The sequence below is a fragment of the Diceros bicornis genome, chromosome 13, assembly GCF_020826845.1.
Source record: "Diceros bicornis minor isolate mBicDic1 chromosome 13, mDicBic1.mat.cur, whole genome shotgun sequence".
Lineage (NCBI taxonomy): Eukaryota > Metazoa > Chordata > Mammalia > Perissodactyla > Rhinocerotidae > Diceros > Diceros bicornis.
The window spans coordinates 51,934,031-51,960,329 of NC_080752.1; the positions used below are offsets into that span (position 1 = coordinate 51,934,031).

The following is a 26,299-nucleotide window of genomic DNA, read 5'->3' on the forward strand; positions in this document are numbered from 1 at the left end:
CCGCCGCGGAGCCCAGACCGCAGGCCCCGGAGGGGGCAGGGGCAGGGGGCATGGGACGCTGGGTGAGGGGAGCAGCGCTCCGCCCCATCTCCCCACTTTGGGGGGCAGCCCCCCTCGCTCATTCCCGCCTCCGCCCTTGAATCACGGGGGGGCGGGGCCATGACCCATTCATGCCGGGAATCGGATCCAGATGTTCCCGCGGCGCGTGCAGCTGCATCCTTGCCTTTTTTGGCAAAAAACGTGCGGCCTCGAGCGGATCCCGGGCCGCCTCCGCTAATCCTCGGGAAGAGGGGGAAGGGGGCCGAGGGTCTGGGTCCAGGCTGGGCATCCGCACCCGGTGCTCTGCGGGATTTGGGAAGGGCTGTTAGGGGAGGGGGGCGATTTGTACCAGACCTGGGAACCCACCGCCACCCCCGCTCCGGTCCAGAGCCTCTCTCAAACCCCTCCCTTCCCCATATGGAGGAAAACGCCCTCCGCCAGCAGGGGGAAGGTAGGCTTAGCGTGAGAGGGACAGTGACAGCAGTGGAGATCCCCTTTCTCGGGCGAGATTTCCCACGATCCTCAGAGTCCCTCCGTCTGCGAAGAAACCTTCCTTCCCCCTCCATCCGCAAACACACACATACAGGCCTTCACTTCCTCACACTGCTTTATTGCAGAATCTGGAAGGGGGTGAGCCGATCCCACCCCTCTGCCCATCTCCGGGCAAGATGAAACTGAAATGAAATCAGAAAACACTCATAGGACACGGGCTGGGCAAAACCCTGTACCCTAGGGCCCCCTAACCAGTGAACCCATTCTGCTGCCCAGACAGCCCCAGCCCTGGGGACAGAGGTGGGATGGGGTGGGGAGGGTCAAGCCTGAGGATAGTCCACCTTGCAGGACTGCTCAGGCACCCATAGGAGACCTACAGTCTTGGGAGAGAAGTCTAGATTGAAGGGGGCCTGGGTCCCAGAGTCCAGGTTTGGAGGGCTGGGGGTCTAGAGCCCTGATTTGGGGAGGGGGTTTGGTCTGGGAACCCAGACTGTAGAGGAGAGGGCTGAGTCCTGGAGTCCAGGCTTGGGGAGGGGATTTGAATCACAGAGGCTCCAGAGGAGCCCAGGTTTGGGGGCCCTGGGTCAGGGAGTACCAGTTTGGGGGATGTTGGAGTAGGGAGGCTGAATCCTGGAGCCCAGGGGGAGCCCCAATTTGGGGAGGGGCTGGATCCCAGAGATGGTTTGGAAAAGGAGCCTTAGTCCTGGAGCCCTGGTTTGGGAGGGCCTGGGGCCCAGACTCAGGGCCCCGCCTGGCTGCAGCCCTGGCATAGCACTTGGTCTCCGTCGGGCACGAAGCCCTGGCCCACCAGAGAGGTGGAGCAGCGGGCGCAGGAGAAGCAGCTGTGGTGCCAGTGGCGGTCTTCAAAGGACACATACTTGCCTCCGCCGAGTCCTGGAGGGAGGCTGGAGGTTAGCTCTGCAGATCTAGAGGGCAGTCCTGCCCCTCAGCCTCACCCAATACCAGATGCCACTTCCTTGCTTGCCCCCACCCACTCAGTCCTTGGACCCTTGTCCCACCTGTGATGGGGCGCTTGCAGCTGCTGCACTTGGGTGCAAAGAGTTCTCCAAAACAGGCCACGCAGTAGGGATCATCATCCCGGGAGGTGAACTGCTGCCCTGCCAGGGGTGTCTGGCACCCAGTGCAGACCAGGCATTCTCGATGCCAGGGCTGGTCACGGTATGTCACACCACCCTGTGTCAGCGTCTGTGGGGGCAGCATCTGTCAGTAGTGGGGAGTGGGGATTCCCGCCCCACAACAGAGCCTTGCTCGCCTCCACCTCTGAGTGAGGTGGCGATCAGCACCCCCACCCTGCGGGCCCCGCCCCCACCTTGCTGCAGCGGGCGCAGCGAGGAGCAAACTTGTTCTCATAGCAGGGCACGCAGTAGTGAGCGCCCTTGTCGGGCACAAAGGAACGGGACCCCAGCGGCTGCTCACAGCCGCTGCACAGGAAGCAGTGCTCGTGCCACGTCTGGCCTCCATACTCCAGCTTCCGGGACCCTGCGGGGAACAGGGGTCCCACTCAGAGGCTGTGTCCCAAGCTCCCAAGTGCCACCCTCTGCTACCCTCCCAGGAGAGTCCCCGCTGCTCCCATAGCCTGAGCAGGGTGGTGTCCATGCACATGCAGCAGGACCCCCAGCACACATATTGCACATGCTAACCCCCCCCCAAACCCTGGACATGCTGGCTGAGGAAGTGCTAGGCCCCCATAAACTAAACATGAGGGTTTAGCATATGTGAAGTCCCCATATGCACAAGAGACGACTATCTCAGCACACACCAGGCCTCTGTGTCACAGGCATGCTGTCTCAGTATTTGCAAAGCCTTTATACACCAGACATAATGGTTTTAGCACACATACAAAGACCCCACATATACTGGGCAAGCAAGTCTCTGCCCACACAAAGTCCTAATGCCCTGGACATGATGGATTCAGTAGCTGCTAAGCCTTCACATACCCTAATTATGCCATTCACATGGTCTAAATCCTCACATATCTATTAGGCACGCAGGTTTCCACACATGTTAAGCCCTCTGTTTATCTATCTGCACACAGCAACCTCCAATGTACAAGCATGACAGTCTCAGCAGACTCTTAGCTCCTACATGTACCAAACATGCAGGTCTGCATACACGCTGAGCCCCCAGGTGTGTCTCAAGCATGTCAGTCTGCCTGTACGTGGTAAACTCATGGTGTAAACCAGGCCTACTGGTCCAGCACACACTAAACCCTCAGGAATGTACCAAGCTTGTCAGTTCCTGCACATGCTAAGCTCTCATGTGTATACCTGGGTATGCCACTGCCTGTGCATGCTAAGCTCCCAAGAGCATTCAGGCACAAGAGATCCTGCATACACTAAATTTCCAGGCACATGCCGCATGTGTGGGTCTTTACTATACCAAGCCTCCGTGTGTGTATCAGACAGATGTGCCAGTCCCTTGCACATGCAAGAACCCTACACAGATGCCCGGCATGCCAGTCCCCCACACAATGAGCCTGGGCACGTACCAGGCATGACGGTCTCCCCACAGGCGGAGCACTGCGAGGAGAAGGCACTGCAGTAACAGTCATTGCAGAGCAGCTCGCTGTCCTGGCAGGTGAAGGGCTCATCGGCTAGGGAGCGCTGGCAGCGGCAGCAGCGGAAGCAGCCCTCGTGGAAGTGGCGGTCTTCGTAGAACAGCTCCTGCGGGGAGGACAGCAGGGGCACTGGCATCTTTGCCCCTCCCACTAGCCTCCACCCCTCCCTGCCTTGTCTGGTCCGGTGCTTACCCTCGAGTCATGCCCAATAAGCTGCTGGCACTCAGCGCAGGTGTTGGCGAAGGTGTTGTCATAGCAGGGCACACAGTAGGGGCCGTCATCTGTCTGGATGTATTTGCGGCCATACAGCGACTCGCTGCATTTTGCACAGTCGAAGGTCTCGCTCATGGTGGCTGTCAGTGAGCCCTGTTAGGGGCACAAGGTGGGGTGGTTGTCACCCAGAGGGGCTGTGGCATAGCCCTTTGCATTAAAAAAAGCAACAGACCAGGCACAGGAAATGCCAGGTCAGAGCGGGTGGCGATGGGGAAGGGGTGCTTCTGGAAACCCAGGAGTCCTGCATGTTTATTTCTGTATTTAACAGTGGGGGTGGAAGGGGGTCAGGAAAAAAATCAGGAAGCAGAAGTTGTTTTCTTATCTGGGCTCAGGCAGATCTGGGGGGGAGGGGGCTTTTCCTGGGTCAGTGACTCATTTCCTGCCCCAGTCTGAGTTTAGTCTCCACTGTCCCTTACTGTCCCCAAGGGGGCAAGAGCAGGGGCAGGGAGCCACCCCCCGTCTCATATGAACAGCACTCCCACCCTCTCCCGACTCCCGGGAAAGGACCCCCGAGATACACCCAGAGCTCTGGAGTGGGGAGCTTAGGGATGAGAATGGGCTGTTCCTGCTCCCTTCCTGATCCAGGAAACAGTGGAATGTTAGAGGGATGCTGGGCCCATGAACGGTAGAGATGGAAGAGGCCTGATGGGAGAATCGGACCTCCCCTCCCAGGACAATCGGCCCAGCAACAAGGACTTCAGAGGCTCTGCCTAGGTTTAAGCAGGAAGGAAATCCTGCAAGCTGGACACAGCGAAGCTTCCCCAGCTGGACCCTCTGCCCTCATCCCCCTCTACCCCCCACTGGGTCTCTGGTCACACCAGCCTGGGCAGCCTTGGCTTGCAACATCTGCAGCAGCTGTGGTAGCACAGATGGCCAGATGTCAGGTTTTGCCAGCAACAGGGGAAAAAGGGGAAATGAGATGCTTGGGGAGGGAGAGGGGAACTGGAGACCATGCCGTGTGCTCCCCTCTGCCATCTCCTGCTGAGCATCACTCCTGGCATCACTCCTGGCAGCGACTGGCAAAGCCCCAGGATCTTGCCATCCCCTGGGTCATTATTTCCCTCCCCCTGCCTCTGGGAGAGAAGCTTCTCCCCAGCTTTTCCAGATTTCTAGGGGTTTGGGGCAGGGGGAGTGAAGGGTGAGTGAGTGGGAGCCACTGAAGACATTTTATCCCCACGCAGGCCCCCTCTTGGGTGGGGAGTCAGGCAGGGGGGAGCCCTGAGAGCTGCTGCTGCAGACACCCACCCCCCACCAAACCTCAGACACTTTCCATTTTCTCAGGAACAAAGCATGTTTGCGGGATGAGGTCATCCACACAGCTGCCTCTGGAACAGGAGCGTGGGGCGTGGGGGGGGGGGGGAAGTGGGGTTCCGAGTCCCTTCTGCTGCCCCTGATTCTAGTCTCTAGCCCCAAATTCAGAGCTCCCCACCCCCAGCCTCCTCCATCATGAAGCCTGCTCTCTAAGGACGGGATCCCAGGGTGGGTGGAAAGGAACCACCAGGACCTAAAGGAAAGGGATGTTCTCCCAGCTGCAGATGAGCCTGGGGAGCAGAAAGGAGCCCACCAACCCACTCCCCTTGCGTCAGACCCCAATAATGGCAGTCCCCAGAGCCTGCCCTGGCTCAAGTTGAAGGAAAAGTCCTCTGTGTTTCAGCCACCCCCAGTGGGAAATTCTCACCAACAAGCGTTGCTCTGGCTTGGAGTTCAGACTCCAGGCGCCAGCAGACGCCCCAAGCCCGGACGGCCTGGCTCTTCTGAAGGGACAGCTCTCAAGCTCGCAGCTGTCCTTCCATACAATGGGAGGACACTCAGTTCATACCCCAGGCCAGGGCGTGAGGCCCCAGCAGCTGGGGTCTTCAGTGCAGGGACTTCTGGGGGTGGCGGCTATGCTGTAAGGTGGAGGGTACCCCTCCTTCTCAGTCCGCTCCCTGCCACTCAGGCCCGGGGTTTCCTCTGGCCCAACATCTAAGGATTGCCTGGGCTGTCAGCCACTGGGCAGCAGGGGGCCGCACAGGTGGAGTGTGGCCATGTGTCCATCCAGGAGTGCCCTGGGCCTTTTCCTTCCTTCCTGGCTTGGCTCAAAGCAGCCGCCACCTTCCCAGGCCCAGGCTAGCCCTGGGTCCGCCCCCTGGGAGGCAGTCACCACTCTGGGACAGGGGCACCCCAAATAGGGTATGGGCGTGGCTTGTTTCCTTCCCAGAATCCCCTAGTCCCCCTAGTCTGTCCAGCTGGGCTCTAGTGAGGACAGAGTGAAGGGCACTATCAAGGCCCACCTGTCTCTGCCCATCCCCCGCCCCTCCCCCTATCCCTGGCAAGGCTGGGGGACTGGAGGGAGCCAGTCTTGTATTCCTTCATGGCTGGTGGTGGGGTGAGGGGAGACTGCTCAGTCTGCCAGATGGCTCCCAGCCCCTGCCCCCACCAACACACACACACACACACACTCCTACACCTGACTTAGACACACACATTTGGCACCTCCTAGAGCTCAGACTAGTGGGATAAATGGCTGTGGGCATGTGGTGTGTAGACGCTCAAGCTGGTAAATATAAAGCTGGGCGATCTTGGGCAAATCACTTAAGCTCTCTGAGCCTATTTTCCCATCTAATACTACCTCCTAAGGTAGTTGTCAGGCTTAAATGAGATAATACTTGGAAAGCGCTTGGCAGATAGTAAGTTGTCAGTAAATAGTAGCTATTAGTGTTTTTACTATCAGCCCCTCATTCATATTGGGGTCAGACAACAGTTTCTCAGCCAGGCCTGGGTCAGGGAGCTGCCCTGGCATTTGACATGGACATTCTCAGTGTAGGCCCAGGGAGAGAACAAAGAGGGAACCCCCTAGTTCTGCTGGGGGTACTGAAGAGGCCCAGGCCATGGGGTTCGCTGAGACCAGATGGGCCAGCCTGACTTCAGTGAGCATAACTGTGAGGCCCCTCACACAGGTACACAGGTGTACACACCTGCATGCTGCTTTGCCTCTCAGAAAGTGCATTCCCACCCACCGTCTCATCAGATCTCACAAAAGGCCGGCAGGACAGTATATTATCTCCATTGTACAGCTGAGCACAGAAGCTAGGGACAGGGCAGGGGCATGCCCAAGGTCACGCAGATATCAGAGAGCCCAGGTCCCCTGCTTCCCAGCCTGGAGTCCTTTCCTGTCTCTCTTTCCCTAGAAATGCTGCAGTGGTGGTGGAGGGGGTGGTCACCATTTAAGAGCAGGGGGAAAGGAGATGTTGGGTGACATCACTAGCACAGGAGCCTGGCTCTTCTCCCCAGCTGCCAGCCCTGCGATTGGAAGACACCCAGAAGCCTTTCCAATTACCCATGCCAACTGCTCAACCCTTTTGCCCCCCTCCACTTCCCACTGTCCAGGAGGACCCTGGCCAGGCCCCACAGCTGTGAGTCAGGATCAGAACAGACCCCTCCCCCAGGTCCCAGGAGTCGACAGGAGACTTCAGGGGAGAAATCCAAATCCCCCCCCCCATCCCCTGCCACCAGGCACCAACCCCAAACTCTCCACTCTCCCCTCCCCTCCCCCCATGGGGCCTGGGATTTGGAGCAGTTTAGGGGAAGGGGGATGGGAAGCAGGATCCAGCAGCTGCTCTGGGGACAGGAGAGGAACAGTTCATTCACCCCAGGTCTCCCAGGGCTGAAGCAGCACGTCCAAGATTTGAGTTTAAAAATAAGTTGGGGTTGTCTTGGTACACACGTGGGGCTCCTCCTTGACTGCAATCTTACTGTCTCAGGTCCTCTCCTCATGGGGACTCAGTGGGCCCAGAGTTTCCGTTTCCCCACATCCTTGCCTCCACAGCCCTCATCTCAGGGTCTGTCTTGGAAGCTGTCAGTGCGCCTCCATTAACCTCTGTCTTTTGAGTCTAGCTCTGGTCCTCAGCACGTCTCTGTATCCTGCACACTTCAGCAGATGTCTCTACGCTGTGGGTGTCTCTGTACCTCTGACTGGCTATCTCCCAACAGCCCACCTCTGGATTTCTACCTCTGAACACCCAAGTCTGCCTCTCAGTGTCTCTATGGGGCGGAATGTCTTGGTCCCCACCCCACCCCCCTTCTCTACCACTCAACAGCATCTCTATGCCCGAGAGTCTGTCTCCAGTCTCTGAATGTCTCCAAAGGCCTCACAGAGCCTGATTCACCACGAGGCTAAGGAAGCTTAGGCTTCAGGGCCCCTCACTTGCCCAGGACCCTCGAAGGCCCTGGGAAGCATCCTAGGACGTGTTCACTGGCGTCACTGTATGCTTTTTCTTAAAATGCTCCACAAAACCTGGGTCCGTCCCTATGCCTCGGTCTGTCTCTTGGGGAGTGTACGGCCAAGTTTCTGTCCCCGTTTTCGGGTATCTCTGCAGCTACCACTCGAAGCCTGTCGTCCCTTCTTTCCCTGTCTCGGGTTCTCGCTCCTCTGGGCTTTCTGGGAGCCTCAGTTTCTCGAACCCTCCCAGACTCTCTCTCGACTCTGGCTTTTCCATTTCAAACTTGGCCCCCTCCTCCGCCCCACTCTCGAAGCAGCCCCCGCCCCGCCGGGCGACGGGCAGCGGTGCGGTCCGGGGGGCGCCCTCTGGGGCTCAGCGTGATCCCGGCGCCCGCGGCCGGCCCCGGGCGGGGGGCAGCGGGCGGGGGCCGCCGCCACTCCCTCCCCGGCCCGAGGGCGGGGGCCGGGCGCTGGGATTCGGAGCCGGGGTCGGCGGGGAGCTCACCTCGACGCGGGCGGCAGGAGCGGGGCGAGGCGCTCGCGCGGGTGGGGCGGGGACCCCGGGGCCGCGTCCCTGGGCGGCTCCTACCTGCGGGCCGGGCCAAGCGGGGGCCGGACGAGCTGCCGGCGAGGCTGCAGGCTGCACACGGACTGTGTGGGCGACTGGGAGCCCGGCCCCAACCCCTCCCCGAGGAAGTGAGCGCGGGAGCCCGCCCCGCCCGGACCCCGCCCCCGGCCGCCCCTGCCCTCAGGGTGCGGACCCCGCCCCCGGCCCCCCATCCCGGAGGCCGGGGGCCAGCCCCCGCCCCCACCTCCCGTTTAGACTGGAGCCCGCCCCAGCCTCCCCGCTCCAGCCCAGCCTAACCTGGCTCTCCCAACCTTCCTGGGCGGCCAGGACCCCGCCCCTGTTCCCTCCCTGCAGCTTTTGCCGTCCTCTCTCCCTCCCCTCTCCCCCTTCCCCCCACAGCTGCAAGCGGGAGACTGCTGTATTCGTTTCAGGCAAGGGGTACAGGACCCAGCCGACCAAGGTCTATTTGAGAACAGAGGGTCCTCATGCCCTCTTCGTGCCCCCACCCCCCCATTCTACCCCCAGGGGTCACACTCAGCCCGAGTTTGTAAAGGAGGCCTTATCCAGCCTGGAGGAGGGGGTGGTTTTGACTCTACTGTCATGGCCCTGTCATGGGGACCAAGGTGTTCTCTGGAAACACAGAGTGAAGAGAGGACCCCTCTCCCTCCCATAGGGCCTTGACCTTCAAAGGGCTTTATTCTACAATTCTGAGTGGCAAACAGAAGTAACCACCTCCTCACCTCCAGCTGCATCCTTGGACAGAGAAGTCCTGCCTCATTTCCACTGTGCCCAGGAATAGTTTTGACCTTTAAGGCCCAGGGGACACCCTAATCCTTGGCCCCATGATTTTTGGGCTTCTTAGGGAGGGGTGTGAGGAGTGTGTGTGTGTATGGATGGGGTGTTGCAGGGGTGGTGGAGGGAAGTGGAGGGAACCCCTCCTCCCCCACCTCTACATTTTCCAACCCTCTGGCTTCCTCCCCGTGCCTGGGAGGGAGGACTGGCGCCTGCCAGGGACACAGGCCCCCTCCAGGTCCTTGAGGCCAGCCCCCTTGGGATCCTCAGGCTTGTCACTAGGAATAAATAGCCTCGATCTGGAAGCGGGGGGGGGGGGGGGGGGGGGGGGGGGGTGTAGGAGGAGGCTCTACTGTGCTGTTTGCAAAACAAACTAACCCTGGAAATAACCTCTGAGTCTAGAGTAGAGATTCAGGGGCCCACAGAGGCTCTCCCATCCCCCAGACTGGGTCTAGCCACGCTCTCAGAGCAGAGTGTCAGTCCATCCCAGGCTGGAACTCCTGAGCACCCTCCTCCCATCTCTGAATCACATGCTGCCTTCCCAGGTCCAAAGTCACCCTAGAGGCCAAGTTTCCTTTCAAAGTAACTAACTGCTTGTTTATAATGGTTGTTGCAGCTCCCTAAACTGTAAGTGCCATGAGGGCAGCGACTGGGTCCTTCCTGTTCACCACCACATGTCCAGTACCTACTCCAATGTCTGGTACATAACAAATATCTGATGAATGAATGAATAGCAGGCACTACTTTAGTTTGGACCCCCACCCCCCAGTTTGGACCACAGGCACCCACTATCTGGAGTCCAGGGAGTGAGCAGCCATCCTGTGAGCTCCTAGCCCTGGGAAGCGCAGGGAAGACTCTGGTGGGAGTAGATGGCAAGAAGGGGTCCGCTCTGGGGCGAGGGGAGGGCAAAGGTGAGCAGCCTTCAGAAAGAGAGGGGTTATGAGTGAGCAAGGAAGGTGCTGGACCAAAGTAGAGTTAGGGTCTCTGGTTTTTACTCACAGCTTAAATTTGCTGAACAGCCTTAGTAAGAGCCAATTATTTCCTGAATTCTTACTTTGCACCAGTCCCTGTCTAAGCACTTTACATATATTAATGCACTTGATTATCCAATGACTTTATGAAATATGTATTTTTAATCCCCATTTTAAGGATGAGAAAATGGAGGCGCACAGAGAGTAAGTAACGGCCAAGGGTGACAGCTAATAATGGCAAAGCCTAGATTCAAATCCAGACAAACAAATGTCAAAGCTCCTTAGGCCAAAAAAAGAGCTTAACCATTATGCTCTACAGCCTCTGTAGTCAGTTCACCTCTTTAACCTTCAGTCTCCTCATCTGTTAAGAGTGGTTGACCCCTTGGGCCAGCCCTGGTGGCCTAGTGGTTAAGTTCGGCACACTCCACTTCTGCGGCCCGGGTTCGGTTCCTGGGTGTGGACTTAACACCACTCATCTGTCAGTGGCCGTGCTGTGATGGCGACCCACATACAAAAAGAGGAAGATCGGCAACAGATGTTAGCTCATGGCGAATCTTCTTTAGCAGGAAAAAAAAAAAAAAAAGAAAGAAAATAATCAAAGTGAACAGAAGTGAGGACAATTATAATTAAAAAAAAAAAAAGGGTGGTGGACTCCTGTCTCCCAGCATTCTTGTGAGGACTGATGAGAGCACACAGTAGGTATTCAACACGTGGGACTCTCCCTCCCTACCTCCCCCCTTTCAGGGTCAAGTGTTAAGCTTCTGCTATTGCACTTGGAGTCTGGAGGCCAGAGAAAGTTAGGAGAATTCTGATGTGGCCCAGCGTGGGGGAGGGAGACTGGTGTAGGGCAGGGCCTGTGTCTTTAGCTCCCCAGTGGGCTCACATTTCCCTGCTTGCTCTATTTCCGTTGACCCCAGAGGACGTGCCCCAGAGAGGTCTAGGGATCAGCCACATGGACTCCCTGTTCCTGTTCCCTGTCACTCCTCCCCCCTCTCCAGGAACAGGTGTGTCTGAGGCGGGGCTGGAAGCAAAGACTAAGTGCTGGATGACTGGCCTTGAGTAAGTGGGATCTGATTATCCCTTCACCCACCAGGAGGTCCCCATACACCCTTCCTTAGCTTGTGGTGGAAGGGGGCTTCCAACTGTTCTCTCACCTCGAAAGAGTTTTCAAAAGGAGGCCCTGGGTGACAACTCACAGGCCTCTCATGGTTTCCTCTGGGTGCTGAATCACTCTCCGATGCTTGTAACCACAAGCCCTCCTTCCTCCAGTGTGAAAACTTCCTTCCTTCTCTGGGTATATTGCTCACTCTTACCCGTTGGGCTGCCTAGAGCCCCTGCAGGCCTCATGGCTTAGCAGATTCCCACGTTCAGATTGCCCAGAAACACTTTCATCGTGATCCCAAGTCTGGCAATGAGTTTGTGGGCACAGAGGATGAAATAAGTGACTTCTACAGCATGAGTGTGGGGGGTAGAAGGAGAACTCACATGTGGTTAAATGCCAACTACATGCAGGGCACTGTGCTAAGTGCTAGTTCTTACCTCCTTTAGGCCTCACAAAAGCCATAGGAGGTGGTGGTCATTATTATCACCATTTTACAGAGTAGGACACAGGCTCAGAGAGTTTGACAATGTGGCCCCAAATCACAAGCTGATAGGTGGTTGGTGTCCAATTTAAATCCAGGGCTGACTCCAACGTTCCGCCCTCCAGTGTGCAGAGCTGCCTTCTCCTGGGTATGCCCTCACTCAATGCTTTCCTCAGGGAAAGTGGCAAGAGTGACTGGGGCTGCCACCTGGTCACCCTGCTTGATGGCTGGGCTTCTTAATCCAGATGAGGCTGGAAAGGTGGGCATGGGCCAGATCATGAAAGGTCTTATCTTTCAATGGTTAAGTGACAAATGAGATGGAATTTTGTTAATGCACGTGGCCCTAGTCGGGCTGGGCTCAGACTCAGAAGCTGGAAAAAACTTTTTTTTTTTTTAATAATTTTATTTATTTATTTTTTCCCCCAAAGCCCCAGTAGATAGCTCTATGTCATAGCTGCACATCCTTCTAGTTGCTGTATGTGGGAGCCAGCCTCACCATGGCCGGAGAAGCAGTGTGTCAGTGCGCGCCTGGGATCCGAACCCGGGCCGCCAGCAGCAGAGCGCACGCACCCAACCACTAAGCCACGGGGCCGGCCCCTGGAAAAAACTTTTTACATGGCAGATCTCAGCTACTTTTGTGCCTACTTGTCTCCTGGACTGGCACCTCTGGGGAATGAGGAGAGAATTTCCCCAGAGCTCCTCAGCTGGAGTTTTGGGCCCTATCATAGGAAATGGGTGCAACTGCAGAACTTGCTGAAGGTTAGTTTCACGTGGTGGAAAAGAAACCAAATGCCTCTGGAATGCTCTTCTGTGCTCAACCTTCTCTCTATCCTTAGAGGTAGGTTTAGTAATAAAAAAAATAATAGCTCCAATTGATTGTGAACTTGCTAAGGGGTGAACGCAGCATTAGGCACTTTAAATATATTATTTCATTTAGTCCTCACAACAATCCTGTGGGTATAGTATTATCATTACCTCCATTTTACAGATGGGGAGACCGAGGCTCAGCAAAGCTCACTGCCTTGGCTGGTAGCAGTTAGGATGGTAACACACCTCCATGTTTCTTGGTCCTAATCATTACATTATACTGTCTCTGACACTCAGTCTGTCAGTCAGCCATTCCCTTGAGGGTGTGAGGGACAGAAGTTTATAACTTCACAGATGTTAAGTCATGATATGACTCTTCCATTCAACTGTGGGGCCCGTTGATGGCCCTATGAGGCAAGCAGTGCATGCTATTATCCTCTTTTTATGGATGAGAAAAACGATGCTCATGAAAGTCAAGTGACCTGTCAAAAGTCACACAGCCAGCAAGTGGTAGAGCCAGATATGGTTTCAAGGTCTCTTGCCTCTCCACAGAGTGCTTTCTGGTACACTGTAAAATTCTCATGGCTCTTAGGTTTAAAGGCGCCTCGTCAACGCGGCAAGGGCAGTGTCGTAGGTGACTGCGCATGCGCACAAACCAACCCCCAGCTCAGCCTAACAGCAGCGCCAGCCACGTGTGCCCAGGTGCCAACGCGCAGCCGAGCGCGAAGGCGAGGTCTCAATACGTGGGCAAGCTCTGACGAATAAGACCCGGTTCTTGTAAAGTCACGAGACTAGACCTAGGGAACTACACTTCCCAGAAGCAGCCGGTGGTGGCCGCCTTTGCTAGAGGGCGTATTTCCGGAGAAGTAGGCGCCGGATAGGCTGTGGCGAGGAAGTGGGCGGTTCTAAGCATCTGGCGGCTTGGCCTGTTTCCGGTAGGATCAGTGGACGCGGCGGCTGAGACCGTGCGGAACTGGCGTTGTCTACTGAGCTTGTCCGGCCGTGAGCAGAGATGGCGGCGGCTTTTCGGAAGGCAGCTAAGTCCCGGCAGCGGGAACACCGAGAGCGAAGCCAGGTAGGACCGCACAGGCCCCACGAACGCTGGCCGGGGACCCCGTGTACTGCTCTCGCCCCAACTCCCTCGCCACCTTCGGGTCCTGGTCTCTCCCCTACGTAGATGCTGCATGTAAATAAATGCAAATATATGCTAGTGACGCCGGCGTCGCTGGGGCGGAGCCTCGCGGCGCGGGGAGGAGGGGGTTTTTCTAGGAAGAGTACGAGCTGCTCCCCATTCCTTGGCGATAATCAAAGCTCTGTTGCAAGGTTTCAGAGATGTAATTACATGAGATATTGTGTAGAGTGCTTGATCTCTAAGGAAGTGAGGTCAAAGCTCACACAGCCAGTAAGTGCGCCGGCTGGCGTTGGAACCCACATCTAATGATGCTCAGCTCGGCCTGGTGCGTATGCGGGCTGTGAGCGCAGAGATTGGTGTTATTAAGCTGGTGTCATCACTGCATGTGGGCTTTGTAGTCCATGAAGATCTACCACGTACGCTTCCTTTTTATGTCTTACCCTGTAATGTTGGTGTTTTCTGTCCCCATTACACAGATGAGTAAACTGAGGTCCAGAGAGCAAAAGTGACTTGCCCAGTCAGAAACAACAAATCCAGGCAAAATAAACAGTTGTAGGACTTCTATGGAAGGTGTGTCTGGTGGGGAAGTTGAGTAGAAATTCGTTTCAGATATGCGGAATCAATTGATCCATTCCGCTGCTCTCAGGAATCCCATCATATCCAATTCGGAAAGGCCCTTAGAGATATCTGGTCCAATTTCATTTTACAGATGGGAAAGAGAGGGAGAAGGATGTGTCTAAATATGTGTCACTGACGAATGGGATAGAACTAAGGCCTCTTAACCACAGTTCAGTCTACCTGCTTCACAGCATTTATCAGACATTTATTGTGCACTTGCTGTGTGCTCAGTGGTGTGCTGGGAGCAATAGTGCAATTTGCCACCCGATTTGGGAGGCTATGTGTGGACCTATCTAAAAGTAATAATAGCTAGAAGTGCTTACTGTGTGCCAGAGCCAAAGTGCAAAATGCTTTACTCTCAACGTCTCGTTTAACTTTCAACAGTGTGTGGAAGTGGGTGCTATTATTTTCTCACATTTGCAAATGGGGAAACTAAGGCACTGTTAGGTTAAGTAAATTGTCCAAGGACATACAGCTACTATAGCTGGCAGGTGGGGAAGGCAAGAGTCAGACCAAGCGTTTTGAATCCACGACTACTAAAAGATGAATAAAGAGGCAACTTTATGAGAGATCGCACGTAAAAAATGCCAAATAAGGAACTTGAGTGGGAAGAGTAGAGATGATGGGAGAAAGTGTTACGGTGAAACTTGCTGGACTTGGAAGGCAGTGATAATAGCTGACACGTTTTGAGTACTTACTATATGCTGGGCACAGCCCTACATGCTTTGCAAGGATTATCTCATGTAATCCTATAGCATCCCTGTGAGGTGGACGTGATCCTCGTTTTACGAACGAGGAATCTGATGCTTAAAGAGATTGAATACTGTGTCCAAGGTGACAGTGGTAAGTAGTTGATTTGGATTAGCGCAGAAGAGAGAGGGCTTTCAGAGCTGGCCATGAGCATGACACGGCCATATCTGAGTAGGAATCTTCATAGGAGAGGTGAGGAGAAGGCCATGCTGGAAAGATGGGTAAACACAACAACAAGAGTGTTCCTGCTTTGGGTAGAGTTTGGCCTTTGTCCAATAGGTCCTTCACTGAGGCAGCAGGGGAGCTACTGAAGATATTTTGTGTGGAGGGGGTGTGTGTAATTATGTGAACTATTCCAGATGCAGTGCCAGGATTCCTTCTGTAACGCAGATGTGCATTCAAATGGACGTGACAGATTTCAAGATTTCTGCCTTGTATTGTTGCTCTTTGGACCCTTGAGTTTTCTTTCGCCACTCTCTGTCAACCTCCCTTTGTCTGCTATAATTAAAATAATTATCAGAGAGATTTTGGGTGTTATTTTAAATATTGAGTTATTTATTGCATCACATTTTATCACAGGATAAGATGAGAAAGATGACTGTTAAAAATCCCACCCAAATTATTATACAGGTTTAAACAGTAGAGAAGTATATGTACTTCCTCAAACATGGAGATTATTCAGAGAAGAGGATGCAGTCTAGTGGGATGGAGAAGAGCACAGACTGTGGCCCCAGATAGAATGCGTTCTAGTTCTGGCTTTGCTACTTACTAGTTCCATGTTCTTGGGCAAGTCGTTCTCTAAACCTCATTCCTCTTCTGGAAAATTGGGATAACGATAGTGTCTGCTTTACCTATTTTCCATGATTGTTGTGAGGATTAAATGAGATTGGGTGTAATGAGCATAGCAGATTGCTTTGTAACAAAGTAAGTGCTTGAAAAGTGTGGCCTATTATGATGATGTAGGCAAAAGCATCTAGCACTGACATATATTAAGTGCACAACAAACAATAGCTTGTAGAAGGATGATACCAAGATTTAATCCTGTACCTTCCTTGCTATCCAAGTTCTGTGTTAGAGCAAGTATTTTCTGTCATACTTGGTTTTCTCTCATACTTTGTACCAAAGGTACGGTAATAACAGTAAACACATGCTGGCCACTTGCTATGTGCCAAGCTGTGTGCAGGCACCACCACTTACAGAGGTGCATTTAATCCTCACGATAACCATGCCAACTAGGTGCCTTATTCTCATTTTACAGTTAGGAAGCAGCGGCTCAGAGAAGTTAAGTGACTTGCCCAAGGTCACAGATTGTTAAGAGGTAAAGCTTGGATTTGAACCCAGTTCCCCAGGCTCTAAATTTAGCTCCCTTACCACAGTTGCCTCCCTGTTACTATGTTTTCCCTCCATAGTATTTTATAAACCCTTGGATTAAGTCTGTAGTAATTTTAGTACAACTGGCAACTGCTTGCTTAGTGCCGAGTCATTGTTGCCTCTCTCTGTCCTTAATAGGCCAAGAAACCTACTATGGCAGGGCTTGTGACCTCCCTGGCGCGTGCGTGCGTGGTCCCTCTGATCCTCTGGAGACAGAGCCCGGTTGGGGGAGGGGCGGGAACAGGGTAGCCAGTTGGCTCCAAGGACACGGATTTGCTGAGCACTCCAGAGACTCGTGTTCCCAAGTCAGGTGTCATGTTGATTTGGGTATGTGTTTGCTGAGGAAACTAAGCACTTTTTTTACTCTTCTGTCTTCTAGCCCGGCTTTCGAAAACATCTGGGCCTGCTGGAGAAAAAGAAAGATTACAAACTTCGTGCAGAGTGAGTTCAGTCTTTCTGGGAGAAGTGCTGCCAAGAAAGCTTACAACCTCCCTGCACTGCAGCTGAATTGCTTGAGTGTCCACCAGGGGATAATTTCCTGCCATTGATAAGAGGCCAGAGCTCTGGCAGCCTGTCATACACTTCTGTGACCCTAAGCTTCTCTCTTTGTTTAGACAGAGTGTTATTTATGTAACTGTAGTTGCATTGTGAGTTTTTTAATTATGTTGCTCCAGATCATTTTCTCCCAGTGGCTTTGATTTGCCCTTGCCTTGGTGTTTGAGCCAAAAGCTGGATCTTTTTTCTCTCCCTTTTCTCAAAGTACACGATATAATGTAAAATTCCTGTTGTTGAGTCTCTTACATCACCATGTGTGTGGTGTGGAATGAAGAGATGTGAAAGATGGATTCATGAGACTGAGCGTGGGTGATGATGACCTCTGAAAACGTTGTATAAAACAATTATCCCCATTCTTCTTCTTTAGCACTTTATTTGCAAAATACTTTATAATTATTTGTTAGCCATGGGTGTCAGCTGACGTCCTTTTTATGCTTCTGGAACAGAGGGCGATGGATTAAGTGGATTGCTCTGGGTCCCAGAGGTTTTTTTTTTTTTTTTTTTTTGTGAGGAGGACCAGCCCTGAGCTAACATCCAATGCCAATCCTCCTCTTTTTTGCTGAGGAAGACTGGCCCTGGGCTAACATCCATGCCCATCTTCCTCTACTTTATATGGGACGCCGCCACAGCATGGCTTAACAAGCGGTGCGTCGGTGCGCACCCGGGATCCGAACCAGCGAACCCCGGGCCGCCGCAGCAGAACGTGCGCACTTAACCGCTTGCGCCACCGGGCTGGCCCCTGGGTCCCAGAGTTTTTAAGGCTAACAATAATTGAGTGCTGTTATTGGGCCAGGCGATGTTCTAGGAGATTTACAATTTTTACGCTCATTTATTCCTCCCAACAAGCTTCTGGGATACTATTATTATCATACCCATTTTACAGATTAAATTGGGATACAGAGTGGTTAACTAACTTATCCAAGATTACTCAGCCAGAAGTGGCAGAGTCAAGGTTTGGACCCAGACAGTCCGACTCCGGAGTCCACGATTCTAGTCACTATGCTACGCTGCACTGTGTGGTTTCTGAATCTTACGTGGTCACTTGGTGCCCACGCCTGCATCGGAAGCCTGTCTAAGGAGTTCTAATTGTGCTTTGTTTGGTCTCTTCCTGTAATGATATACATGGCACTAGAACGTGAGATAGGGACAGTCACCTTCAGGTGGGTTTGGGGTAGGAGAGGGCCTGCAGAGGCGGGCTCCACGTCAGTGACGGGAGCACGTCTCGTCATTGCTTCAGCTTGTCTGAGTTCCGTCTTTTGTGAACTCTAAATGCTTGTCAGGCTGGCTCGTTGTGAGGTTTTTTTTTCTTTTTTGCTGTGCACCTTGCTTCACCTCCTTTTTAGTGACTACCGGAAAAAGCAGGAATACCTCAGAACTCTGCGGAAGAAGGCTCTTGAAAAAAATCCAGATGAATTCTACTATAAAATGACCCGGGCGAAACTCCAGGTGGGTGCCTAATGGATCAGTTGGTGTTTTGAGCTCCAGCTCAGGAAGGAAAACGAGCATCGGAGAGGAGATGGAGAGAGCGGATCCTTGGGCTTTATTTAGCCCTTCTCTGCTTGGTCCAGGTGCTCTCGGTCAGTATCGAAGGCAAAACGGCCCCTTCATGAGCAGCATGGCTTTCTGCCCCCGAGTCTGAGTTGTCTTTATGCCCGGAGCTGCTGGACTGAACATGCACCTTGGGGGCCTAGTGCGTTGGATTGCTGTTGCCTATGGCACTTCATTGTCTTTGTTCCATCCACAAACTATGCCATCAGCTTACTAATAATTTTAATCTAACAGGGAATGTATCTTTTAAATTTGGATTTTAGGATGGAGTTCATGTTATTAAGGAGACTAAGGAAGAGGTAACTCCGGAACAGCTGAAACTGATGAGAACTCAGGATGTCAAATACATAGAAATGAAAAGGCTGGCAGAAGCTAAGGTAACGACTGAAATTCTTTGTTCTCATGTGTTTGTGTTGGTTAAGAAGAGAAATATAAATCCCCGATTTCAAGTTATAAATAGATTTCTTTTGGCATTTACAGTCTTAAAATATGCTTTTTTTTTTTTTTAAAGATTTTATTTATTTATTTATTTTCCCCCCAAAGCCCCAGTAGATAGTTGTATGTCATAGCTGCACATCCTTCTAGTTGCTGTGTGTGGGACGCGGCCTCAGCATGGCCGGAGAAGCGGTGCGTCCGTGTGCGCCCGGGATCCGAACCCCGGGCTGCCAGCAGCGGAGTGCGCGCACTTAACCGCTAAGCCACGGGGCTGACCCATTAAAATATGCTTACTTGTGATAATGATTTAGAATTATAGTCAGCATGGTGGAGTGGAAAGAGTTCAAGTTCGGGAATGAGACAGACTTTGAATTCTGGCTCTGCCATTATTAGCCCCATGGTTATGGACAGATTAACTTCCCTGAGGCCGTTTCCTCATTTCTGTGTCAAAGGATTGTTGTAAGGATTGAGCTTTGCAGAACGCCTAGCCCAGTACCTGACGTGTGGTTGGTGCTCGATTAATTTTAGTGGTCCTTTCCTTTAAAAGAATGAAACAAATTCTTTGCTGGCTGTTGATAATGATGTGAAATAGTTTACACTTCTGCACATTTATTTCTGATAACCTAGAAGAACTCTATATAAAATGAGACCATGTTCTGTATTCTAGAAAATTGAAAGACTAAAATCAGAGCTCCATCTGCTGGATTTCCAGGGGAAGCAACAGAATAAGCATGTGTTCTTTTTTGACACCAAAAAGGAAGGTATGAAATGTTTGAAGGTTTCTGGGACAGTCCAGCATATTGGTCTGTGTTGTTTGGTGTTAGAGACAGACAGTGCCTTAAGGATTGTCTTGACTTTTAGTTGAACAGTTTGATATTGCAACTCACCTGCGAACAGCCCCGGAACTAGTCGACAGAGTCTTTAATAGACCCAGAATAGAGACCTTGCAGAAGGAGAAAGTGAAAGGAGTTACGCATCAGACTCGACTTAAGGTAATTTTCTCCGTTTTTCTTCAGGTCTGAGTTTAGGGGCATCGAGCTTCCTTTTTTTGGCCTCTGTATTTACTGTGATTCTTTGTGGAAAACTCTTTTAAGTTCTCTTAGAAAAGTGGAAGGAAGGAGGCTTTGACGATAGGGATGGAAGTGGAGGAGGGTTCCTTGGTTTCTCACATTGGAGGCTGTGTGGCACAGTGGTCAGGAGCTGAGGTGCTGGCCTTTACATCTGCCTTTGAATCCCAGCTCTGACCCTGGGCTTTGTGCGTTCAGTGCTTGAAGGGATGCCAGCAGTTTTAAAATGCAGAGAAAAGAGGGGACCCTGAAGATGAAGGGATGTGGTATCCTTTGATATCAAAAAGTCTTTCATATTGTGCATTTGTACCCTAAATTTTGTATTGTCTTTTCCTTATGGTGCTTTCCATTACTGTAACTGGGTTTGTGCAGAAGACATGCTTTTTCTCAAAGCCTTCTGGAGTTGAACTCTCACTTCTGACTGATTCATTTAAAAAAATGCTGTCAACGTGTTTCAAGCAGACAGCTGTTCTGTTTTGATTTGAATCATTTACACCGCATCAGCTTTGCTTCCAATGTTTAATTTCACAGCAGTTTCTCTAGCTCAGAGGCAGCTAAACTTGCTTTAGTAATATAAATACCCCTAATTAGTTTGACTATATTGGGTAATCCCATAAATTTGACAGTCTGTGCAATAAAGTGAAAACAAAAGCTGTCTGAGGCCACGGCTGTGAGACTGTGCTAGAAGTGGGGAATTGTTTCAGTCTGAGGCCCAGTAATATTCCCCTCTATGTAGATAACACTTCCAGCTGAGGAGCCGGATGACGAGTGTTCTTGTGATAGCCCTGTTTGTCAGTTAGTTGTGTTTTCAATTAGCTGTGTCACTGGCACTTCTCAGGTATTGCGGTAGTCCCTAAAGAGATGGGTGTTCCAAACTCCTGTGTAGAATAGTTCACCAACACACCTTTTGAAAAGATGGGAGGGTTGGGATCTTGCCATTTTTGTCTAGTAGTGTTGTTACTTTCGATTATTTTGTTTAAAGCAAAGTTATTTTTATTAAGAGACTGCTGATGGGTGGATTGCAAGGGAATTTTTAGTGTGTAACTTGGGCTTTAGGAAGTCTGTGGACACCCTCTTCCCACACTGAAATTTTGTGAAAATGGATATATATGTATGTACAAATTTGTACAAACGCATATGTACGTTTATTTCAAGAAAGAATTCAAAGTTTTTATCAATGTCTCAGAGGTTTATGATTCCCCATAGTTTAAGGACCACTGGTCTTAAGGAGTCATCAGCAGTGAGAATTCTCCGGTCAGCTTCTGCTGGAAGAGTCCTGCTCTCTTGAGTTCTGCAGTTCTCAGACACCAGCACATGGCAGGGGGGCCCCTCTATTCTTCTTTACCCGCTTTGTGTAGGGTTTCCAGTACTGGGTCATTCCTGCATCACCTTAGGTAACCGGGACGCTCACACAAAGGTTGAAGCAGCCTAGTGTAGTAGTGGAAAGATTCCTGGGATCTGTGAGACTCTCGGGACAGTCCTGACTCTGCTCCAGGTGAACTGGGTGTCCCTGGGCAAGTCTCCAAGCTTCCGTTCGGCTCTAGGATGTGATGTTCCTAAAATGGACAACTTTATAATGTCTCGTTACGTTGATTCTGGAGTAAGGAGGGAATTGATGAAACCATCTATGCATCTGGGCATAAGCGGATGAAGAAACAGTTTCTTATTTGTTTTTATCCTGTTAATTGTTTTATTGGAAACGTGTGTGTTTTTCTGCAGCGGATCGCTAAAGAGAGGCAGCAGCAGTATAACTGCCTGACACAGCGGATTGAGCGCGAGAAGAAATTGTTCGTTGTTGCACAGAAAATTCAAACACGCAAAGATCTTCTGGTGAGGAGAGAGAGCCGTAGGCTTTCGTTCTTTTTTTTTTTCTTCCTTGTAAAGGTCTTAACTGAGCCTGGATTTCATGTGTGTAAATCAACCCCTGTGAAAATGTCTGCTCCTCAGGGGCAGTGGTTTGAGCCAGTGTCTGTTACCCTGACAGTGTTGAGATGTTCCTTGATTAAGAAGCTAATAAGGGGCTTATTAGTCAGTGCTTTGGAACAGCAAAGGGTAGGATTGGGTAGCATATGAACTTTATAGCTTATGAGCAGCTATCTGTAACATTTAAAGAGGTTAACAAAACAGTGCGTGTCACTCATTGGTGTTTAAAAATAGACAACATCGTGTAGTTAAATAGCAGAGCTAAGGAATATAAGATGCCCCCTTCATATTATTATCATTCTTCTAAATGTCAAATTCTTCAGCTTTGCAGATCATTTAGGTCTGCCCTTCTCAACTGGGGTTCCATGAGAGAATAAGCCCTACAAAAAATGATTTGAATACTTTTCTCAGTTTTCCCAAGAACTTCTCCACAGCGAGGACCATTATAGATGCTCAGGGAGAAGTGGATTCATTGCATCGGGGATGCCTTAGAGTGAGGCTTTGCCTCTTGTGAACTTCGGGAGGGGCTGAATTTGGGGCTTTCAGAAAGGTAGTCGATTAACCTTCCTATTTTAAAAACCCTCTCTTACTCTTTACTGGTAACCTTTGTACTCTTTTTTAGGATAAAACTCGGAAGGTAAAGGTGAAGAAAGAAACAGTGAACTCCCCAGCTATTTACAAATTTCAGAGTCGTCGAAAACGTTGAAGTGTTACAGATAAGCCTTGTCATTCCGCACGGAAAAGAATTCTGTTTTTTTTCCCAGTAACTTCAAATTCCATTAGTCTAGATGACCTGGTTTTCCTGTTTGTAACCAAAATTTTTTGTGGCTCTGACATTTGATATGAACAACATTGAAGCCCCTTCCCCCGTCTTACTGTTTTTGGGTTGTGAAATAGGTCTTTTTTGTATATACTTACATTTTTTTCATTATGAAAGTTATATAATCTCGTTACAGCAAATTTGGAAAATAAACGAGTTCATCGCTAGTCCCAGTACTTATTCAAGAACAACAAATAATGATCACGTACTTACACTGCTAGGAGCTAGGGCAGGGGAGGTGAACAGCTACTGTGAGCATTCTGGTTCCCTTCCTCCATTTCGTGAAGGTGTGCACTGGTTTTTGTGTCTTGTAGTTGTAATTATAGTAAACAATTTCATAGCCTACTTTTTTCGCTTACTATTAAATCGTTAGCTCTTTTCCGTTTTGTTACATCATTAAATTTTTAAAAAGTAATATATGCTCATAGTAAAAATTAAAATAAATATTGCTTTTAATGTTTGCATAGTGTTTCTTCCAGTGGGTAGACTGATTTTACCCTCATCCATTCTTTCTTTCTTGGATATTCAGGTGGTTTCATAAGGTAGCCAAGGAGGAATTTTTTTCTTTTCCACGTCACAGCTGCAGATAGAAACCTTTAGAACTAGGAACCCACAGGGGCACCTATTTATTGATGCAACTCAAATCAGAACAGACCTGGCGTCTGTCCTTGCCCTCTGCGCTCCTGGCCGACTCCTGAGTCCAGGGCTGTTCCCAGGCTTGGTACAGGCCTTCTCTCCGGAGATACAGACCTCAGAGTGTGTGCAGTGGCTCCCTTCCCTTCCCAGAGTCTCGCCCTTCCCTTACCTGCCCGTATAGGGATAGGCTGAGCCCAGTCGGGACAGGACTGAGCATGCCTAGAGCAAATGTGGGAGGAGCAGGTTTCTGGGAGGCTTGCTGACGCCTCACCCCTGGAGGGGGAACAGCTGTGCGTGGATTTTAAAGATCAAAAAAAAAAGTCATTAAAATTTAATAAGTTCCCATGACTGCTAGGTTCCTGTACAAAGCCTGAAGTGAAAGCCTTAGATATACTCCTCACCCCTACCCTGTGGGATTCAGATCTGGGGGCCCTGGAAAATAGGAAGAAAGGCCAGAGGAATAGAAGCCAGCAGTTTTTCCTTCAGGAAGGAAGTGCTTCCCAATCTGTGTGAATTCCCTTCTGAGGAGGGGCTGAGCTGAGTAGATGTTGATAGTCTTATGACATAGGCGCCTGGGGACTTGAGTCCCGAGCCAGAGAAGGGACTTGTCATGTGGGTGTTGGACAGAGGAGTGAACAGATCAAGCAGCAGTCTGTTCCAGGGACAGAACAGCCGATACTGCTCCTCTGATTCTCTCCCTTGCCCCTGCTGGGTAGGAAGGTGGGAGGAGCGTGAGGAGTATACCTAAATGTCTTCTCCTGAAGCACACGCTCACACAAAGGTGCATACACTTTACGGGCTCTCACGTCAATAGATGCACACGGCACGTACCCCTCAGCCCTCACAAACACAGGCGCGTGCACATCCAGATACCCTCTGGTACACGAGCACACCACCAGGGTTTCACATAGACAGATGATAACCACAAACATACCACCAGCATTTCATGTACACAGATGATACCCATGAGCACACAACCAGGCTTTCATTTACACAGATGATAGCCATGAACACGCCACCAGGGTTTCACATACTCAGATGATACCCACGAGGACGCCACCAGGGTTTCACGTACACAGATGATACCCACACGAGTCCTCACATGATATCTAGGTACACAGTGATGCTTGAAGAGGCTTGTGCACAGGCCAGGCCACATGGAGCAGGAAAGACCATCCTCTTGGAATTCCAGGCTGGAGGTAATCAGAACTATGAGGGGATACAGCTACGGGTCTTGAATTGCTGTTAAACTGAGGGCTGTCTCTGAGGCCCAAGGTTTCTAAGGGAAGAGATTGGCTGCCCCTTGTGATTAACCCAAGACAGAGGCTCCAGCCTCATGGGTCCCGAAAATAGGCCAGGTCTTTGAAGCTTTGGTGCTCAGTGGGGCCTCAGGCTCCTGGCTCATTGCTTGGGAAGGGGACAGACTATTGCTTCCGTATGATCCACCCCTCCAGGCCCCGCAGGTGGTTAGGGCTCTTGGTGGCAGCCTGCTCTGGCTGTGCCAGGGGAATGCGGGCAGCCTGTGGAGGTGGAGCGTTTCTCTGAGTCAGAACTCATGTGGTTCAGGTCTCCTGTACAAAGCAATACCCTAAAGCAGCAGCTATGTGGACGACATGGATCCCCCAGGTCTCTCCAGCAGAGAACCAACCAGCCCGGTTCAGTCATAGTCCTTTGCCACCTCTTAGGGCCCTTCTGATGGAAGCAGGCGAGTGTCAAGCCCTAGCTTTATTCTTGAATAAAATCTTGTGACTCCAAAGGGAACTGATTTCTGGCAACAGGGTGGGAAAGGGCCCAGTAGGTGGAGCTGCTGCCCCTTCACTGGGGTTGGTTCTCAGGGTGCTGGTGTCCACCTGCCTAGCACACTTTGCTTCTGCCGAAAGCATCCTGTCCTCAGCATCCTGTACTCCGTAGATGCTTAGCAGGTATTTGTTTATTGGATTTAATGCATAGGGGAGAGCTCTTGTGAAAAATGACTTTCCTCATCTCCACTCCCCCAGCTTGATATTAGTGGCCCTGAGACAAGGACTGTGCAGGAAGGGGCTTTCCCCTCACATTTCTAGTGGAGACCATGGAGGAAGCATGTCTTGGAGTCCCAGGGTGTCCAGAAGGTGGATGTGGTAGGGGGCTCCCCACATACAGTTTCGAGTGTTTATAGCCTGCTGTCTCTACCCATGCTGGTTGTGGGACAGTGAACAATTAGAGCTGCGCACCCTCTGGGGAAGGCAGCCAGCAGACGCAGACTCACTCTGCCTACCTGTGGAGGCCGGTGAGGCCAGGGCCTGTTGGGACTTGAAAGAGTGAGGCAAGTGGGTGTATGGTTCTGGCCGCCCTCTCTCAAGCTCTCCCAGCACATCAGTTCACAGAGCCTCACGCACAGGGTGTTAGGGAAGGGCGGGCCGAAGCTTGGGTGGGAATCCTGGCCCAGAGCCTCAGGTGAGTGGAAGAATTGGGGGTGGACCTGAAATACCGAGTTCGGGTTTCTTGGACTTGCACAGCTGCCTTCTGAGGTCAGAGGGGGCACTCTCTCTTGCCAGCCAGGTCACGGGGGCTCCCGGCTGGCAGGGCTCTCACCCACCTCCATGGGTCTGTCTCAGCAGAAAGTGCAGGGAAGGTTCAGAGAGAAGCTATGAAACTACTACCAGGGGCAGGGTAGCCTTTCTCAAGTCCGCTTAGAGGTAGGAGGCTCAAGTGGCTGCCCAGGTCGTGCTTCTGCTTGTTCTCCTCTCCTAAACTGCTCTGGTCAGAGGGAAAACATCCCTCCTGCTTCTTCAGACTCCCTGTGAGGAATCTCCTTGTTCCTTATTCCTGGATCCATCATCATCACATTGGGAAGTGCTGTCTCATCTGTCTCTCTCCTAACCAGTTTGTACCTAGTTCTCTCTGTCCAGTCTTGTCTGCTTCACTGGATGGCCCTAGTAATGGCAATGGCCATTTCCTCTCTCATGTGAGGGGAGCAAATGGCTTGGTGCCGGGGCAGTGGTACAGTCCTGAGCCCTCTGCTTTGGCGGGGCAGTGGTAGAGGCTGGTCCAGAACAGAGACAAGGACCCAGCTATTTCTAGGCAAGAGGAGTTTATCTGGGGACTGCTGTGTTTGAGGTTGAGGGTGGGAAGGAAGCCCTTTCCTTTCCCCCTGTCGTCTG

At 51.6% G+C, this 26,299-nt stretch overlaps 2 protein-coding genes across 3 annotated transcripts; one reads left to right on the top strand and one right to left on the bottom strand.

The window, feature by feature from the left end:
- Positions 1–628: 628 nt before the first annotated feature.
- Positions 629–8,244, bottom strand: FHL3 (four and a half LIM domains 3). 2 transcript variants are annotated; one of them, XM_058553742.1, is made up of 6 exons: positions 8,173–8,244; positions 3,302–3,475; positions 3,041–3,215; positions 1,862–2,031; positions 1,551–1,737; positions 629–1,425 (listed from the first exon to the last, which is right to left on the bottom strand). In XM_058553742.1, the coding sequence occupies exons 2-6, from the start codon at positions 3,455–3,457 to the stop codon at positions 1,271–1,273; spliced, it is 843 nt and encodes a 280-aa protein (XP_058409725.1). In that variant the 5' UTR covers positions 3,458–3,475; positions 8,173–8,244; the 3' UTR covers positions 629–1,270. The 2 variants fall into 2 exon arrangements, with proteins under 2 accessions (XP_058409725.1, XP_058409724.1); XM_058553741.1 differs by lacking the exon at positions 8,173–8,244 and adding an exon at positions 8,089–8,165.
- A 4,994-nt stretch (positions 8,245–13,238) lies between these two features.
- UTP11 (UTP11 small subunit processome component) lies at positions 13,239–22,983 on the top strand. Its single transcript, XM_058553743.1, has 8 exons — positions 13,239–13,379; positions 16,555–16,616; positions 18,074–18,176; positions 18,542–18,655; positions 19,381–19,474; positions 19,575–19,705; positions 21,500–21,610; positions 22,326–22,983. The coding sequence occupies exons 1-8, from the start codon at positions 13,317–13,319 to the stop codon at positions 22,407–22,409; spliced, it is 762 nt and encodes a 253-aa protein (XP_058409726.1). The 5' UTR covers positions 13,239–13,316; the 3' UTR covers positions 22,410–22,983.
- Positions 22,984–26,299: the final 3,316 nt, after the last annotated feature.

Bases quoted from the DNA above. Each gene is read 5' to 3' on its own strand.
- FHL3 (XM_058553742.1), bottom strand. From the start codon at position 3,457: ATGAGCGAGACCTTCGACTGTGCAAAATGCAGCGAGTCGCTGTATGGC. The intron at 3,216-3,301 runs GTAAGCACCGGA...TCCTCCCCGCAG, and splicing joins TTATTGGGCATGACTCGAGG to GAGCTGTTCTACGAAGACCG. The intron at 2,032-3,040 runs GTACGTGCCCAG...TGTTCCCCGCAG, and splicing joins TGGGGAGACCGTCATGCCTG to GGTCCCGGAAGCTGGAGTAT.
- UTP11 (XM_058553743.1), top strand. From the start codon at position 13,317: ATGGCGGCGGCTTTTCGGAAGGCAGCTAAGTCCCGGCAGCGGGAACAC. The intron at 18,656-19,380 runs GTAACGACTGAA...TCTGTATTCTAG, and splicing joins AAAGGCTGGCAGAAGCTAAG to AAAATTGAAAGACTAAAATC. The intron at 19,475-19,574 runs GTATGAAATGTT...CTTGACTTTTAG, and splicing joins TTTTGACACCAAAAAGGAAG to TTGAACAGTTTGATATTGCA.